Source organism: Macaca fascicularis, chromosome 5 (genome assembly GCF_037993035.2).
Source record: "Macaca fascicularis isolate 582-1 chromosome 5, T2T-MFA8v1.1".
Lineage (NCBI taxonomy): Eukaryota > Metazoa > Chordata > Mammalia > Primates > Cercopithecidae > Macaca > Macaca fascicularis.
Window position 1 is genome coordinate 191,392,099 of NC_088379.1, and position 19,356 is coordinate 191,411,454.

The 19,356-nt window shown below is 40.5% G+C and overlaps 1 protein-coding gene across 9 annotated transcripts in view; it reads right to left on the reverse strand.

Moving 5' to 3' along the window:
* FAT1 (FAT atypical cadherin 1) overlaps nucleotides 1-19,356 on the reverse strand; it is a 142,430-nt gene that overhangs the window by 39,540 nt on the left and 83,534 nt on the right. For all 9 annotated transcript variants that reach the window (XR_012435285.1, XR_012435283.1, XR_012435284.1 and 6 more), the window contains exons 4-9: nucleotides 12,315-12,376; nucleotides 9,173-9,502; nucleotides 8,581-8,791; nucleotides 6,268-6,407; nucleotides 764-1,039; nucleotides 433-643 (exon numbers count right to left, since the gene is read on the reverse strand). Coding sequence is in view for 6 of the 9 variants with exons in the window: in XM_005556489.4 (XP_005556546.3) it covers nucleotides 433-643; nucleotides 764-1,039; nucleotides 6,268-6,407; nucleotides 8,581-8,791; nucleotides 9,173-9,502; nucleotides 12,315-12,376 (1,230 nt within the window). In the remaining 3 variants the exon portion in view is untranslated. The remainder of the gene's footprint in view (nucleotides 1-432; nucleotides 644-763; nucleotides 1,040-6,267; nucleotides 6,408-8,580; nucleotides 8,792-9,172; nucleotides 9,503-12,314; nucleotides 12,377-19,356) is intronic.

Genomic DNA, 19,356 nt, shown 5'->3' on the forward strand with positions numbered 1-19,356 from the left:
AGCTTCCTGCTCTGCTGAAGAGAAAATACTCTCTGACAAAAAAGTAAAACGTTAAATTACTAGGCAAGTATCTTCCTAAGTGTGTTTAACCAATATTATAGAAGAAAGTGTGGTTAAAATAATTTCAGAAATACTGAATTGGTCAAATAAAGTTTCCTATACTGTGGGGCTTCTCAGAGCCTTGAACTGGGCTAATACTGTGAATCCCCCAGAACTTCCCCAAACTGTCTGATGGGCTAAAAGTTAAAAAATAAAAAATAAAAATAAAAAAATCCTCTTTCTCCTAATATGCAAAATTGTATCTAGAGATCAATTTAAGCAATTGCGGCAGATACACAGAAATGCTTCAATACCCAGAACTGATATTGGAAAAGTAGAAACAGACTTTTAACAATTGCAAATTTAAAATGCCACTGAATGCTCCAAAAATACCTGACTCAATCGAGTACAGCACTTCGGCATTTTTCCCTTTGTCCTTGTCCAGCGCCGTCACCTGCAACACAACCGAGCCGACGGCTGCCGATTCATACACCCGCCCTTTGTAGGAGGAAGCGGTGAACCACGGGGCATGGTCATTCGTGTCGCTGACGTTGACCACAATCCTTGCAAAGTTGCGTTTTACAGGCACATCTTGATCTCGTACCTAAAGGAATCGACACATTATCAATCCCATTGGTGTTTTCCTTATAACTAATTGGAAATCACAGTTAATCCCACAAAGGCCTCAGGACCAATGGTGAGAGGAGAGAGGCAGAGCGCCTACCATGACCGTGAGGGTGTGCTGGTGAACGGCTTCATGATCGAGCTTCTCAGAAGTATAGAGAGAGCCGGTTGCAGGATCAAGACGGAATTTCTTGAGACTCAGTGGATCTCTACTGCCCTGCAGAGTATAGATTAGTCTGTTTTTCTCATCCTGATCCACAGCACTGATGTGCAAAATTTCTGTCTCCGGCACCGTATCTTCAGGAATAACAACTTCATACTTCGATGTAGAAAACTGAGGACGATGGTCATTTGTGTCTATTACTTTGATGAATACCTGTAATGGATGACAAAATGGCTCGTACAATAATATGTTCAATTACGATGTTTTAATACTTAAAGAACCATGAACAAAAGTCAAGCACATTGAAAGATGACACTGTGGCAAAATAAAATACAAATAGGAGAAAGGCAACAAAAACCTACAATCATACATGTCTTATAGCATTTCTCACTGGTATATTACTTATCTAAATATGAGTCAGATAATGATGACCTTTCTGAATTCTTATAACTAACTCTGAAGACAAAATGTGTATACTTTTCACACTTGCCACGTCTTTATGTGGCTTAATATGCCTCCACACAGAAGGTATCTGTAGATCACTCATGTACAGATAACAATTTACTTTACCAGGATTTATAGAAGACTAATTTCTTATATCAGATTGGAATCTGCAACTACCAATCTACTGAGGTGAGTAAGATAGATGATTACACTATCTAAATTTCTCATTCTCATTTTTGACATCCCAAGCCCCAGATCATAGGTTTTTTTAATATGTAAAAAGAAAAAATAAGAAATGTGTTTAGAAATCACCGTATTTCTGTAATCATAAACCTACATGTATGTAGTAAATATGTTTACTCCCTAAAAGCAATTTAGTTAATAGACTGAAAAAATAAACTCTCTTAATTGTGTCCACATAAAGTAAAAACCTTTGGAGGAAAAAAAGCAAATGTTAAGAAACTTGGTACTAAGCTAAATTAGAAACAAACAAAACTTTGACAGTAAGAGGATTAATTTTCATGATGAAAAAACCTATGGATTTGGCACAGCGGAAATCACTGCCAATTACAAAACATGGTTCAGAGTTTATGAAGAAGAAAACTGCACCTCGCGGGGGCACACGGAACAAAGGGATCTGCTGTCCGAGCAGCACAGGAGTGCGCTTCGTGGGGCACACGGAACAAAGGGATCTTTTGTCCGAGCAGCACAGGAGTGCGCCTCGTGGGGCACACGGAACAAAGGGATCTTTTGTCCGAGCAGCACAGGAGTGCGCCTCGTGGGGCACACGGAACAAAGGGATCTTTTGTCCGAGCAGCACAGGAGTGCGCCTCGTGGGGCACACGGAACAAAGGGATCTTTTGTCCGAGCAGCACAGGAGTGCGCCTCGTGGGGCACACGGAACAAAGGGATCCGCTGTCCCAGCAGCACAGGAGTGCGCTTCGTGGGGCACACGGAACAAAGGGATCTTTTGTCCGAGCAGCACAGGAGTGCGCTTCGTGGGGCACACGGAACAAAGGGATCCGCTGTCCGAGCAGCACAGGAGTGCGCCTCGTGGGGGCACACGGAACAAAGGGATCCGCTGTCCCAGCAGCACAGGAGTGCGCTTCGTGGGGCACACGGAACAAAGGGATCTCCTGTCCGAGCAGCACAGGAGTGCGCTTCGTGGGGCACACGGAACAAAGGGATCTCCTGTCCGAGCAGCACAGGAGTGCGCTTCGTGGGGCACACGGAACAAAGGGATCTGCTGTCCGAGCAGCACAGGAGTGCGCCTCGTGGGGCACACGGAACAAAGGGATCTGCTGTCTGAGCAGCACAGGAGTGCGCCTCGTGGGGCACACGGAACAAAGGGATCTTTTGTCCGAGCAGCACAGGAGTGCGCTTCGTGGGGCACACGGAACAAAGGGATCCGCTGTCCGAGCAGCACAGGAGTGCGCTTCGTGGGGCACACGGAACAAAGGGATCCGCTGTCCCAGCAGCACAGGAGCCAGAGACCCAGGCAGAGCTGTTAACCACGTGGAGAAGGCCGTGAACAGAGGCCTTCCGTGAGGGCCACATCAGTGTTCTCGTAGAAGACCAAAACATCAAGGATGTTTTAGTTAAAAAAAACATACCATGACATTTTGTATGAATTCTAAATGCATCCACCAAACCATGGAAAGGTTTCATGTGAAAGCTATGTAAACCTTTAAAACTACAGACGCCTCACTTTTACAGGTCAGTGATGATCCAGAAGGGATGACTATAAAGGCAATTACCACAAATTAGATTATATATTAATGTCCACTATACATTTAAAAATTACTTTTCCCATGTATTGGGTACTGGGCAGAGAAGTTTAATCCTGCTCCAAGCTCAACTATTATTAAGTAGAAGGAACTGAAAGTAAAAGCAAAATTCAATTGAAACACACTGATCGTGCACTTCCATGCCCAATGCTTGCCTACATAACACAGTGGGTGTGAAATTAGCATGCAATAATCCCTGCCCCCACAGAGCCACCAGGCTCACCAGGCAATGTTCTGCACGTGCACAGCCTAACCATGTCTCATATACTATCAAGTAAGTTTTTAAGAGTCCGGAGACTGGCTGAGATGTTCAGAAAGCTCTTAAGAGGGAGACAATGATTTCTTGGATGTATTTTTGGTTGGCAGGTGAGTAAGTATGAGGAAGGGCTGCCTCAAAGACATGAGGGCAAGCAGTGGGATGGAGCATCCTGCCTTTTAGAGGTTGGAGAGGACCTGGAACTCAGGGATGATCTAGTAAAGGAGCAAGAAGAAGGCAGAATCAAATATGCAGAGCCTCGACTCCAGAACTGATGTGGGAGGATTACACAGCTCCTTTTGGTCAGAAGAAACTCACTTCCAAGATGAGCGGCAGGGATGAAGAATGGCACTGGAAGGTGAACTGAGTGTCGGTGGGACAAGAGCCCAAACCCGAGCTGATGTGCAACAAAACTATGGTTTTCTGAGTGCTTACTGGGTGACAGGCTCTCGGGGAGTGAAGAACAAGCGCCCTGCGGGTCATCTCATCAACCTTCCTAACACCTCCAAGAGGATGATTACCACCACCCCCACTTTCCAGGTGAGAACATGGACACACAGAGAGTTACAGCTATTTGCCTCTGGAAAGGAATACAAGAGGTGGAGCCGGGATTCCGACCAAGCGAGCTGCTCCAGAGGCCACGATGCTGATGCTCGAGAGAAAGTGAAAGAAGATATGAAAGCAAAGCTGTTTGAAAGAAAGAAAACAAAAGGTAACTGGATTTGGTAAGTTACCTGGAGATACAAGAGAAAGCCAAGTGACTGGAATCAATAGCGGTCAGCATCCTAAGCCGCACACGCAGGACAGGCAAGCCGGGAGAAGAGCTGTTTCCGCAGGGCACTGGCAATTCTCCCACCGTCCTGCCGCCTACCTCTGCTGGAGGCTGCCTGCTTGACCCACCAACGCTCACCTAAACCTTCTCAAATAGGCATCTGCTGCCCCTGACCTGGAGACACAATGGCTGCTCTGTTGATTTTTGAGTGTTACTTCCAAGCGCCAATCCATCCCCGCGGTATCCTAGCGTCTCACCGCCCAGCTAATTCCTCTGCTCTTCAATCCATCCCCGCTGTATCCTGGTGCCTCTCACTGCCCAGCTGAGTCCTGTGCTCTTCTCCAGGTGGCAGCTGCTGCCCTGCTCCACCTGCTCCCGCCCAAATTCGTATTTCCAGGTTCTCAGCTCAAGAGGAAAAATAATCTAAACACAAATCATTCCCTTTGTCCCACACCTTAACAGGTCAACCTGGGCTCACCGTTCTCCTACAGTCTGACTGCCTTTCCCTGTCAGCAATTAGGATAGCATCTAGAGCCTATGAAAATGGCCCAAAATAAGTTACAGAAGTATCTTTATCCTTCTGAAACAATGAAATTTAAGATATTCTGTGTTCCCAAGGAAGAAAACTAGACTCTCTTTCCTGGGTTTTACAGGAATTTTAGTCGATACACATCATATTTCATGCTAAACTTTTCACTGCACTAATTAAAAATACAATTATTGGGAAAGAGTTGCACTGCTAATTATTCATAGAGGTGTTGCCTTTAGTAATGAGAATGCTTGGCAAAGACGGCCATCGCCACTGTTTATGAAGCTCCTTTTGTTAGATTTCTGGGTAGTCGATTCTGTGAACTGGTCTACAGTTATGCCCCTTAAATCCTTCTCTCAGAATTATCCTGTTAGATTTATTATAATTTATGATGTTTTTATTCTCATTTTTGTGCTCTAAAATTTTACAAGGGCTTATGTTTAAAGAGAGAAAATCAATAGATTTTGCTTGTTTCTAGAATGAGAACAGCTACCAACTAAATTGAAATTTTCACACCATACTAGAACTTTTACAAGACAATCTCAAAATGACCCCAAAAGCATACAGCATACATATATCAATTTTATATACACTAAAAATCACAAGCATTTAGAGAAATATTTTTGTAAATGGCTTTAAATTATCTACCCATTTATTAATCGAAAAGACAGCACAGACGATAATTTTTATCTTTTAATGCAGCTCAATGACTTAGCAGATGATCTGGCTCGCTTAGGATTTAAAACAGTATAATCTAATGCTAGAAAACTGAAACTCAGAAGCATCTTGTTCTCTGACATTTAACTTCTTTCTTTTTCATTTAGGCCACAGTAGGTTATAAATACACCTTTAGCTTCTACCAGCCTCGTGAAAGCTCCAAGAAGGCAAGATTGCTGCCTGTTTTGTTTCCTGCTATTCACCTTCCAGAATGGTACCTGGCATGTGACAAGTATTCAACAAATACTTGTTAAACAAATGAGTGAATGACACTCTGCTCGCTCCTGAAACCTCACGATGATTCTTCTCTCTAGGAATATTCCTTCTGTACACTTCAAACGGCCCACACTGAGAACCAAAGAAAAGTAGTAAGAAAGAAGATAATTTAAATTTAACTTACAGGATTTTAACACGTAAGTGTGAAATCCCCATAATCTGGCCATCTCAATTATCAGATAGGAGCAAATAAAGGTGTTAAAGGAATGATGAGAACAATTTTATTAGTTATTTTACATAGCCAGGAGGAATCCAAAAAAAGTGATTTAGAAGATGAATCACTCTATCCAGTTTTACTGAAATTGATTTAAACAATTCATTCTCAATAGTGATGTACTTTACGTTAATATAGTTTAAAATGAGCATAAAATTCGAAGATTTTGATGGCATAACGTTGGTCTGGTTTTGTTTTTGAAGTCTTCCCTCAAAATTATCAAAACTGCTTAATTATATGCAAAACCTAAATTGGGATATGGAATTTTCTTTCCCTAAATAAAAATTCTTAGTGTGCATGTCTGTAAACTTTACCAACACACAAACTCTTCTGATTTTAGACCCTCACAGGGCAGAATCCACCGCTCATACTTCCTGTGGACCCCTCCAAGTCAGAATGTTGTCTCCATCCTCCTCTGACAGCCGCATCACTAGTAATTCACTTACCTGAGTGAGGATAGTGGTGGTTCCATCTGTGGCCTCGACTGTGAGGTTGTAGTTTGACTTCTGTTCTGCATCGAGAGGTTTGGCAACAATGATGGTTCCAGTTCCCTTGTCCACATCGAAGTGACTGTCGTAGTTGCCACCTAGTTTAAATTGGGACAAAAAAAGTAAAAACAGTCACAGGATAACACTCTGTAGTTTATTTTGTGGCTTTCTAATACTTAATGGCACTGAAAAAAACTTCTAATGTACTAGCAAAGAGTTTCCAAGGAGGAGCATTTTGAAAGACAAGAGTGGCCAATTAGAAAGACAATGCTTGTTATGGCAAAGTGAACCCTAATTGTCCAGGAAGCAACTAACTGAAAAAAAGCAAGAAAGCAACTCTGAAAACAAAGACATTGCTAATACTGCCAGTGAGTTACTTTCAATTTGCTTTTTCAGGGGTTCTGAATTTCTCTTCAATCTGTATCTTAGTAGTTATACAAACCATCACTGGGCCATTTAAAAGTTTACTTACTAAGAAAACTTTCTGATACTTTGAGCAAATTGGCCTAATAAAATAGCTATTAAAAATCAATGTTAACTCTAAAAAAAAAATAGTGGTAGTTAACTTCAATTAGTCCTGGCTACTATAAACTATTTGAAAATATTTTTTTTCTCATTTTTGACAAACACAAAGCCTAATGAAATAACAGTTTCTATCCTACTAATATTATCCAAATATTTTTGATAAAACTCTCTTTTCAAATCCATTGACCTAGATATAAAATGAAATGGAATGAAAGAAAATAGAGGCTTAATGTCATGATGAAATTCTACTACTAAATCTAACCAAGAAACAAAACAACACACACGACGTCTTAAGAGAAACCGAAAACCACAGGGCAAGGTGAGCATTACGTGTCAACACGCCGGCGAATGGGATGGGTGACCATGCGCACACTATGGAAAAAAAAAAAAAAAAAAAACAGCAATGGAAGATAGTCATTGGAAATAAAAAAGTTAAAAAAAAAACAAGGCTTTTATTTTAGATCTCATAATCTGAGGCAAATTATGTGATCTCAGCAGATACCTTCTGCTGTACAGTTCGGGTCACAAGTCATCTGAAAGATGTAAAAAACTTCTCTAGCAAGCGTGTCTCCTGGCACAGCCAAAAAGAAGCAAGCACGCATGGAAAGCAAGCACAGAATAAGAGCAATCAATCAAACCAGGTCCAAGCACAGCAAGGTTACACAGCAAGGTCAGGTACTGCACAGCAGCAGCCTGTCGATCTGGAAATGTGATAAAAGTTAACAGAAAGCAAACAAACGATTTTGAGTATCGTTAACTATGAAAACAGTCTCTTTTTCCCCTTCCCTTAAAAGTATGCCGTAAGAGTTTCATAGGTGTTGATGACATGGATTTCATACAATCACCAAACTGGTAAAAGAGCCCAACCATTTAGCATGAAAGTTCCAAAGGTAAGGCCTGGCCCGACACGCCCAGGGGTCCGGGTCCATCAGCCGCAACTTTGGGGGCTTGGGGGTAACATGACTAAGGGGTAGAAGAGGAAAAACGGACATAAAGTCTCCCCTAGAGAAGTGAATCGCAACAGATACACTTGTTCTTAAATACCCTTGTAACTAAAATGTGAGGAAACAAACAAAAAAAAAATCTAAGATGCCAAAGTCTAATGTGAAATTTAAAAAATATGTTGACTAGGGTATTACATTCAATGTCTTACCTAAACTACATGACAAATAAGAAGAAATGGCTTTAGCAAGTAAACTTTACTGGAGGACGAAATAATCTAATGAATCCTCATTCCTGTTGAAAATGAGGTAAATAAAACTAAAAACCCATAGCTGGTACCATAACTTTAAAGGTACACGAATCAAAATTTGTAAGCTTATTCCCTCTTAAATATTGACATGTGACAGTCACACAGGCATAGTTACTTCAAATGTTCCAATCATATTCACTAAAAATAACAATGTTTTTAGTGGTTATGTTATCAATAATTAAACATTAAGAAGTTGTGCTTTTGGACCAAAACATTCAGGGCTTTTGTCTGTAACTCTTTGATGAACTTTTAAAAAATTTTACTTTTAAATTAATAACTTGGTAGAATAGAGGACCTATTTTAAACAAGTTTAATATATGCTATATATTGTGAAAAATTTTGCAATCAAAATATTATGGTTTAAAGCAAATTCTCCACCTGTCAATCGTATTCCCAATTTTAAATCCTGACACGTGCCCAAAACTCATCAAACCGTATGCAGATTCTCCTCAGTGTAACCCGTAAGGACAACGAAAACGAGGAGGAATGCTTACCCGTGATGTCAAACCAAAGAGGTATGCCAGGAGGCTCAACAGATATTACTCCAATCATGTGAGCAACGGGGTCACTTTCCATCACAGTAAAGGTAAAAAATGATTCTTCAAATGAAATGGGCTCCGGGGACGGTTTGGGTTTGGAGATCCATTCAATGTGGAGTCTGGTGGTCGATGACTTTTGAGGGCGACCATTGTCAACTGCCTTAATCTGTAACATTTGGGCAGAAGGGATTTAAAACAGCAAATCAGAAGTTACCACCCAGAAATGAATGGAGCACAGACTGGTTTGGTCTTAAACTGAGCCAATTTCAAACATTTAACATTTGTATACTGTGTGCTGAATGCTTGATGAAAGAACAATGATTTCATGACCACATGCAACAGAAACAATGAGCACCCTGAGTGACAGATGAAAAGGAAAAACAAACCCATGCTTCTCCAACATCATCCGGCACTGCCTAATGGGGCCATTAGGTCACAAACACTTCAGCCATTTACAAAACAGAAATAAAGTTACTAAAGAAGAAATGCAAAATAAGGTTTATAGTCACAACATATAAAAAATTACACTACTACAATCTTAACTCACGGAAAGAATATCATATTCTCCAGCTGCTGAAAACTTCTTGGACGAAACCACCCCAGTTTTCGGTTCAATGAAGAATTTGCCGTGCTCATTCCCTTCTTCGATGCTGTAGGAGATTTCTGCATTGGGGCCTTCATCTTTGTCGGTGGCTATAACGCGATACAGGGGCTCCCGTCTGGCATTTCTTTCTCGGTCTGGCTTTTCCCGCTCAGGGAGTCTGATTTTGTAGAACTTTTGCAGAAACTGAGGTTTGTTGTCATTTTCATCAAGGATTTTCACAATGACTCTTGCAATGGTTGCTTTGGGGGGACTACCATTGTCTGTCACAGTAACCTGTTATTTTAAAGTTAACAGATAAACATGTTAAGATACACTATATAAAAAGGATCCTCTTCCTAATGCTACTCCGCATGTGTGTAAAGCTCTACCTTTTGCAGGGCACGAGGACTCAGACACAGCAGCTCCTCATTCCAACAACAGCGCTGGAAGGAGGTGAGGCAGCACCTCCTATCTCTACAGGGAGAGAGTCAGGGGGGCAGACAGCGCTAAGAACGAAACAGCCGCACCCCTGCACGCCTTCCTGACCATGCCGGCTCTCTTCTCACACTACTGTAACTTGGAAAGTGAACCTCACGCAAACGTTAAGCTACCAAAAACTTAATACCTTTAGGCCATGAAAGAGATACGTGAAGATTCGGCTTTACACATTTAAAGAGTCTTCTTAAAAACAATACACTCTACATACTTAAAACTAAAATTTCCAAATATCACGTAAAAAATGTTAAACTTCATCAATAAAATATACTAAATTGTCCATTTAAAAGTATGTGTTAAATAAATAGCACACCTTTTAATACTAGTAATCACCATTTTATTTTGGCTATTTTCCTCTACAGATGTTTTATAGGAGTGGACCTAAACATTTAAATTTAAGACCAACTCATTAAATAAGATTTTCAGTAAAATGATGATAAAATAACTTTCATTTTAAGTAAACTATCCATACATTCTTATATTCTATTTCGGAAAAAATATCAGAGAGTCTTGAGGACTGCACTGATGACTGTTTCCATATCCATAAGAGACCATTTCACCCTTAAATCAAATGTTCACGTTTATGTCAATGGGTACATTAAAAGTAATGATATTAGTAATGCTTATTCTCCCCTCATCCACACCCCACCTTCTTCCAAATGAATTACCAAAACACTAAAAACAGCAAAGTAGACTGAAGTCTGGCAGTTGTAAATCCTGATTATTAAAGTGTGACTATACCCTGATGGTGCTTGTCAAAAATATTTAAGTAGTTGCTTTACTTTCTATTATTTACCTTCCTAAGCTTTTTCAAAACAAAAGTATTGCTACTCTAATTTTAAACTCTCGAAACATTTCCTTTTCATCAGTTGGCATATGAGCTTTAGAAAAACAAGAAAGAGAAATACAAGCAAGCACTGTTTTTTAGTATTCATCACCAAATTGTTCCTAACTTTGGGTTCAAGAACCAGTAGCTAGTCACAGCTTTCAACACGTAATGCAGACACACTATCTGTAAGACAGCCAAATCAATGCCAGCACTGGCTCTCAAATACACCACACCAAAAGGACCCTACCGAAAAACACACAAATTATGTATGCTGAAGGGGAAATTTATTTCCCATCAATGTCCAAAAATTACTTTCAAAGTGCTATACATCTGGTATCTGCTTCCACCTAGCCTTTGATACTCACTGAGAAAAGAGGGCTCTGGAGTGAGGTATGCAATTAATGTGAAATTTGCAAGGACTGGAGCAAAATGTCAATGTAACTACTGCTCTCCTATCTTCCCATCTGTTTATTTTTGTCAGCCACCGCACTCGCCCCTTCTGTCAATCCTTGTAGTGAGAGAATGAACATTCAAAACTCTGCTCTATCATAAAGAAAATGAATTCAAGGGACCTTGACACTCTAAGAACTAAAAACTCAGATGTAGTAGATGAAGCAGTTCCTAACGGGGAAAGCACCGTGGCCGTGAAACCACCTTTCCCAGAGGGGATTCCCAATTCCCATGCACACACATGTGTACGCATGCACGCACACAGACACACACTGCACAACTACAAAAAACTAAGTATTTACTGACAACGTTAAGAAAACTTGACCAAGGATAAAATGAAATTAAGCAGGCATTATAAAGAGCAATATTAAAAGAAATTTTCAGAAGTTACAGTTTAGAATTTTGTCACTTATACTGTTAGAGTGGAAGAAGAGCGCTGATAACTCAATTAAACAAAGGCAGGTGGCCTTTTCCAAGCCTGACTCTGACAGTGAACACCAGCCTTCCACACGGGACACAGGGATCTCTCTACGGGGCCTCTCCGCGCTCTGCCTGTCTCTTAGCCGCTTCCTGATGACACGGACCCGCGATCTCATCAACCTCCGTCCACGTTACGCTCCCCCTTCCCTCTCCAAGTTACTCGTGGTCTTTTTCTGCAATGGATTTACTATTAGCCAAAAACCAGGTGACCAATAAATGATAAGCAGCTGTGGGTTTTCTAAGGCCTAAAAGGCATTGTAAAGTAGCCATGAGAATGGCTTATTAGAACTTTCTAGAAGAGCACATCTGAGACTTCCATCTACTTTTACTTTTGAGGCATTTAAGAAGCACCAACTAAGTAATTCATAGTTTAAAATGCAAAAATAATGCAATTGTTTAAGAGCAACAAAATGAATCTGGAAACAAATTACCTCTAGTTAAAAAGGTTGAAATAGATCTATAAACACCAACATAAATATATCTCAAAACATAATAGTAAGGGGGAAAAAAAGATGTATACAGAAAAATATCACTTAGGTAAATGCAAATGAATGCCACGTGACACTGTTTACTGTTCTGTTTGCCCCGTGTGTCTGCGTGAGCATAAAACACAAAGATCGGAATGGGGTCCATGACAGTGGCCATGCATTCTGGGAATGTCATTGACGGATAAAGGGCACAAGAGCTACATTCATTAACAATTTCCTTATATTCCTTTTTCCTAATAACCAGTAAATAATATTAATACAACAAAATATTAATAGCTAAGAATACTGGTTTATGGGAACAAGATTGTTCTTTCATGATACTTATAACTATGAATCTTTAAGTATTAAAGATTAAAAAAAATACCTCTAATATGTGTTCATCTTGCTGTTCTCGGTCTAGCTTCCTTGATGTAGTTGTGATGAGACCTGTAAAATGGTAACAGTTCATTAATCCTCACAAAATAAGGTCAATTACAAAATATTGCAATTAAAATCACACTCTTGGCCAGGCACAGGGAGCTCACGCCTGTAATCCCAGCACTCTGGGAGGCCCAGGCGGGTGGATCACTTGAGGTCAGGAGTTGGAGGCCAGTCTGGCCAACATGGTGAAACCCTGTCTCTACAAAAAATACAAAAATTAATCAGGCGAGGTGACGCGTGACTGTAATCCCAGCTACTTGGGAGACTGAGGCAGGAACTGCTTGAACCTGGGAGGTGCAGGTTGCTGTGAGCAGAGATCACACCAGTGCACTCCAGCCTGGGCAACACGGTGAGACTCCGTCTCAAAAATAAAATATAAAACAAAACCAAACTCTTTTAAAAGTCTAAGCGAATTTCTTCTCAAGAAAAAAAGAAGAAAGAAATTTCTTACTAAAGAAATTTAATTTCCAGGTATGGTTAGTTATTTTGTCTACAAACAATAGCATACTTTATACTTTCTTACTTTAATGACTCATAAACATATTGGATAAATGACAAATAGTAAGAAAGTAGAAAAACTCAAATCAGTTACATTTTCTGTTTGTTAGTGGTTTCAATACACATTTTGTCAGAAAAGATTTTTTAAAAGTGAGATGAAGTTATACAGGATTTCAATCTCATCCATCTCCTTTAACTGCTCAAGAGATAACTGAGAGTTGACAGAAATAACTTCTACAACTGTATTAAAAAGGGCTATTGAAAATAAAATGTTAACTCTAATTTATTATCTTTGAATTATCCACTCTCATAAATAAAGAACTGTTATAAAAAGCAATGTAATTTTCTGGGTAATCTTGCTCATTTAATTTCTCATACAAGAAAATTAATGATTCTCAAATTCCATATTCTAGAAAAAAAAATTTCCTATCAAACTAGGATATCTGTACGAGTTTTGAACTCTCTTGAGAACTTTAATAACTGCTCAACTGTCAGCATATGTTGGAACTAGAAGGTAATTACAATTTATAAAATGTATTCTTGTGCTTCACCAAAACCACAAACAAAATTCCCCTAACCACTAAAATGTCATCCCCAATCTGTGTTGATGGTGACAGGTGCATCCAGCATGATCTGCACCTCTGACCTTAAAATCAGGTGGAGCCTGTGTGGCAGGACAATTACCAGGGCTAAACGCTCTCCTGCCAGCGTTGTTTTTTTTTTTTTTTTTCTCCATAGGGAAATACTTCAAATAATTCACATTTAGGAATAGACTTTATTAATCTAATTTATTTTCTCCCATAATCTTAACTAATTTCACTGAACTATCAATTAAGGGATATTCAAAATGTTTCTCTGCAGTTGTAAGTGAAAGCTTTGTGTTTTCATTTAATTCAAAGGTTTCTTTTTTCCTTAAGTAGTTACTAAGAATCTAAATCAACACTATTTTCCTCACAATTCGACACAGTGTTCTCTTTTTAACAAGGACAACAGAAGACTATATCATACCTCCACACTGGGGTTTTCCCAGACCACACGTATAGATTAAAAGGGGCTAAAGGGAAATGCTTCACACTGCTTAAGGGTGTAAAAATGACACTTAAATGTGGCACAAGCTTAATTTTCATTAGTCAAAAACCTTTTAAGTTAAATCTTTTTTCCCCTACCAAAAATGTACCACCCTCTCCTAACTGTGGTTGTAAATAGTTCAGGAACAACAAGAAGCCATTTGATTAGTCCCACATCTAATTATTGTAATGTGTCCACCAGGAAGTCGTGATCGATGGTAACATCACGTGGAAGAGCAGCTTGACACATTCACAGGAAAACAGTATTCTTCTGGAGGGCACTTAATCACTCACCAGACAGCACTGTGCAAATACTTGTGAGCAAATACAATTCCTCACTCTACGATTTACTTACAGCACACAAGAAGGCTAACGAAAGCTGTACCTGTGTCCCTACTACCAATTCCACGTCAAAAGGCTGGGCGTGCTGGCTCACACCTGCAATCCCAGCACTTTGGGAGGCTGAGGCGGGCGGATCACCTGAGCTAAGAAGTTCGAGACCAGCCTGGCCAACATGGCAAAACCCTGTCTCTACTAAAAATACAAAAAACTAGCCAGCATGGTGGCATGCACCTGTAATCCCAGCTACTCAGGAGGCTGAGGCAGAAAAATTGCTTGAACCAGGGAGGAGGAGGCCGCAGTGAGCTGAGATTGTACCACTGCACTCAGCTTGGGTGACAGAGCAAGCCTCTGTCTAAAAAAAAAAAGAAAAATCCACAAAAAGTCAAAAGGCTACCTGACCACCTCCTTCCTGGGTCTGAAATTATCTGCATGTTCTATAGGCCTCAAATTAATTCTCCTCTGTTAACTCAGATGGACCATTAATCCCATCCCAATGCAATGAATGGTAATGCCCCTTTCTTTCCATTTCAGTCTGACTACCCCGAGTCACTGTCTCACCCCTCCGTTTACACTGAAGTGGGTTTAAACTCACTGCGGGGACTCGCGTGGGTTCCTGCTGCTGGATTCTCCAAGTCCTAATATTTCTTCTATCATAATATTACTCCACAGTATTAAAGCCCCTCATTTAAAAATAAGTCTCTTTTCTATACTGGAAAACCCATGAGGACACAGACTGTCTTTCTTGCATAGCTTGCTCACGCAGCTCTCTCTCTCTCTTACCCTCAAGAAACACTTAAATGTGTGAACATGTGAATTTCTTAAAACCATGAAATAGCAGAATTAAAAATATGATCTAGAGTGAGAGAGATACATAAACTCCTGTAAACCTGAAAATGATATAAGTGAGCCAACAGAGAACCCTTTAGTACATACTTATAGGCAGGGTGTGTACCAGGTTCTGCGATGGGTCGTCAGGTGCCGGCAGCAGCACGCTGCAGGTATTAAGAAGCACAGATCTGAAGTGCAGGGAAGAAGTTGTGGGCACACAGACAGGTGTGCTTCAGACCACAAGCACAGAAGTGAGTATGAAAACTAAAGAGAACAGTGGACCTATAAAAAAGGTAAAGAAAATAGCAGGCTGATTTTCAGCCTAGGAAGCAATCTGCTGGAAGAGAAGCTTGGTTTCCCAGAAGCCAAAAGCAAGGGATTTTAAGGAGGACGTACTTCAGAGAAGCCTGGAAGGAAAGAGAAAGTGAGGCAGGAAGCAGACCTGGAGAAGTATTTCTTTTACGAAGAGGAGATTGTCTCACATGTAACCGTAAACGACAAAAGAGAAGACGAAGATCTAGACCCCCGCTAACAACTACAGTCGCCACCCGAGGCCAGTGAAATTTAAATTAATTAAAATTCAGTAAAGTTTACGCTTCAGTTTCTCAATCACACTAAGCCAAATTTCCAGGGTGCCGCAGCCCCTGTGGGCCAGTGACGACAGCATGGAGCAAGGCAGACGCAGATGTGCTCCCCACGCAGGAAGCTGCTGGACAGCACCGGTCTACACACGAGACACAATTCACAAATCAAGGTCCTGCAAGAAACCCTGGAAGTTGCATTTACTTCTCTGTGAAGAACACATAAGATATTTCAGACTGACAAAACAAATAACAACAAAAAAACCTTTCTGAATTCACAACACTCTTAGCAAAAAGAATCTTAGCAAGGCTGCCATAGAGCTTTTCCCTAATGCCATCTCCAGAGAGAGGCCGTGCACGAGTGTCCTATGGGGGCGGCACTAGGTGGTGCACCCCCTCTGCAAAAAAATTAGGGTAAAATTAAGGCTTCTTGTGGGATTTTCATACAGAATGAAAACAGAATTTCCTAATGAAGCAATGAAATACTAGGCATTCTGGGTGTCTTTTAGAGGTGTACTTTATCTTACAGCAATCTGCACACTGTGTGCCTGACCCCCGGGAATGCTACCCGAACCCCCTGCACGCTGGTCATGCGAAACAATCTATCGAACGCGTTCTGTGTTCACGCCCACTCATGCCTCTGTGAGCATCACTCCAGCTCATCACCCCCCGACCCCTGCCCACCTGAAACATCTACTTCAAACATACTTCCAAAGTACAACTGCTCCATGTACCCACTACCTGTTAGTAGCCTAGTAGGTAGGAAGTGTCCTCGTAAGTATATCCACTTCTTTCATTTTCGACATCTGTGCTCATCTGCAATATTTTTGCCAAATTCCAGAAAGATATATACTTAAAGGAAACTGTACAGAACTTCAGAACTAAAGAGAAACCTTTAAGATTATCAAGTTCAGTTGCCTGAACCAAAGGGAAGTTAAAATTTTCCAAGTCCACTAGTAAGTCATTAACAAAACCAGGAGTAGGATTTCGTTCTCTTGAGGCTCAGATGAGCGTTTTTTTCCTCCCTATTTTTCACACCTAACTGTGTAATCGGCTGCGTTATAGTATTCCAACTCTCCATGAACTCTGAACTGTGACTTTCATAAACTGTAAGGAAAAAACAGGAATGATTCATCATCAGTCATTTAATAGGTCCACAAAAGCAAGTTAGGAGATAAAAGAGGAGGCAAAAGCAGAAAAACATATACGCAATTGTTTTCTTTTTGTAACTTTGTGTTTTATCTTCCTCTTCTGCCAAGCACTGATAATTAAAAATAGAAAGGAAGAAAAACGAGAAATTTTTTTTCCTTGGTCCAGAAAAACGCTTTCTATATAACAAAACCACGATAAATGTAGGTGGGCTGAGACAGCAGACACAGTATATTCTCACCAATGAGCAGTTACCAGGTCACCCCATAAATGTACGCACAACGCAGGAACCAAACTTTATGGCACTTGATGAACGTCATTAAAAACCACTCATGGCCTTTCAATGCCACTTTAGACATTTAGAGATGAGTTCATTTAGAACAGAAAGAATGTCAGATCAGCTATAATGTTTCAATTATAAATCAATAGCAAAACCATCTCCAAACTTCTCAAAATTCAAGAGATAAAATAGACTTTGCAAAGTAGATAGATGTAAAAGTGAACATCAAAGGACTAGCAGGTGAAGACAGTCCTGTGACATGCTCCACGCAGCTGAAGTGATCTGTGCATTCAGTCTACTGTGTTGTACTGTCCACTCAGAAAGTGGAGATAAGACAGTCTTGTTTGCAAGAAACCGGGATGAAGGCTAGAAGTTGGCAAAGACTACTTTATATGTGAGAAACAATAAGACAGGCTAGATTATAGGGCACTAACAGAGAACACAGCACAGGAGCTACACACAGAAAACAGGAAGCAGGAAGAAGGCTCTTGCCAGCAACTCTGTGTTCCAGGAAAGTGTGGACTTGGTTGGATGAGAAGACATGTGGTCTAGTCATTCGTGCTGCTCCAGCAGACAACCCACCCACCATTGCCCGATATGTGAGTGAGGCCACCGAGGACCAGCCGGCCACTAGCCAACCCTGCACAAGAGTGGAAAAAGCGCCCAGCAGAACCCTAAACTAAATTATGAGTTATTTCAAGAGTGGAAGAATCGTCCAGCAGAGCCCTAACCTAAATTATGACAGTTATTTCAAGCCACTCAATTTTGACAGTTTGTTAGCCAAGGTATTATGTTTTAATATATACTTCATTACATATGTGTGTGTGTGTATATATATATATATATATATATAAACTCTCTAAGCCTGTAAAAAATTGAGATATCTCCACATATGTATATGTGTATATCTTCACATATGTATGTGTAAATATGTGAAGATATCCCAGTTTTTACAGGCTTAGAGAGATTAAGTTGCTTACTCAATGTCATTTAGCAAAGTACTGAAGTTGGGGGTTCAATAAATCTAGTAAGTCTACATTAAAAGTGAAAGAAACCAGGGGGGCATGAAGACTTTGGTTCTGTAAAAAATAAAGTGCAACATCAGCACTGTGGATAAAAATAGATGGCATAATCCCAGCACTTTGGGAGGCCAAGGCAGGTTAATCACTTGAAGGTGGAGTTCGAGACCAGCCTGGTCAACATGGAGAAACCCGATCTCTACTAAAAATTCAAAAATTAGCTGGGTGTGGTGGCGTGCACCTGTAATCCCAGCTACTTGGGAGGCTAAGGCGTGAGACTCATTTGAACCTGGGAAGCGGAGGTTGCAGTGAGCCAAGAGCAGGCCACTGCAATTGAGACTAGGTGACAGAGTGAGACTGTCCCATTCATATATATGAAAGATGGCAGCTAGAGAAGGAAAAATATAGGATTTCTGAATAGGATTCAGGTCCAACTGCAACGAGAGAGCAAGCACTTGCGATCTGTAGTAAGAGTCATTGACAACCCCATACTGTAAAGGACAGGGTCCTGGCTCTAAAGGAAGGAAACTCTGCAGCCCTGTGTTCACCTCACCTGGAAGGAAACTTACTTGGAACCACTTTTCAATCACTCTACTAGAGAATGAGCAGAGGAAGGGAAAAGATCAAGGGAAAAAGGTAAAAATCTGGTCACCTGATACCTTTCTTTTACTCTGGTTATTTTCCTCTACCCCCTACAATGATTTCAGCCTTTCCACCCTTTTATTTTACAATAATTCATGAACCACAGCCATACACGTTCTAGAAAAGCACTGTCCAACAGAAATTTCTGTGACGATTTGTGTGTTCTATAATTTGCATTGTCCAATATGGTAGCACCAGGCCACATGTGGCCACTACGTGCTTGAAATGGAGCTAATGTCACCAAAGAACTGAATTTTAAATTTAAATAATCTAAATTAAATAGTCACCCATTATGTCTGATCCTTTATAGCACCTCCAATGTCAAAACTAAAAACTTTAACATCTGCAATATTCAAAATCTTTTTCTGTGGTTAAAATTTGAAGCAAAAATACTTATCTAAATCCAAATTTTTGTAGACATCTGTCTTAATCCTACATAGAAAAAAAAAAAAAACCAAGGAAAAGTTTCCCAGATTTTGACTGTGCTGACACTGCCCTGCCACGCTCCTGCCCACCGTTCTCTGCTGTGCGTCTCCACTTGGCTCAGCGGGCAACGAAGAGGGCTGCTTCAGAATCGCTG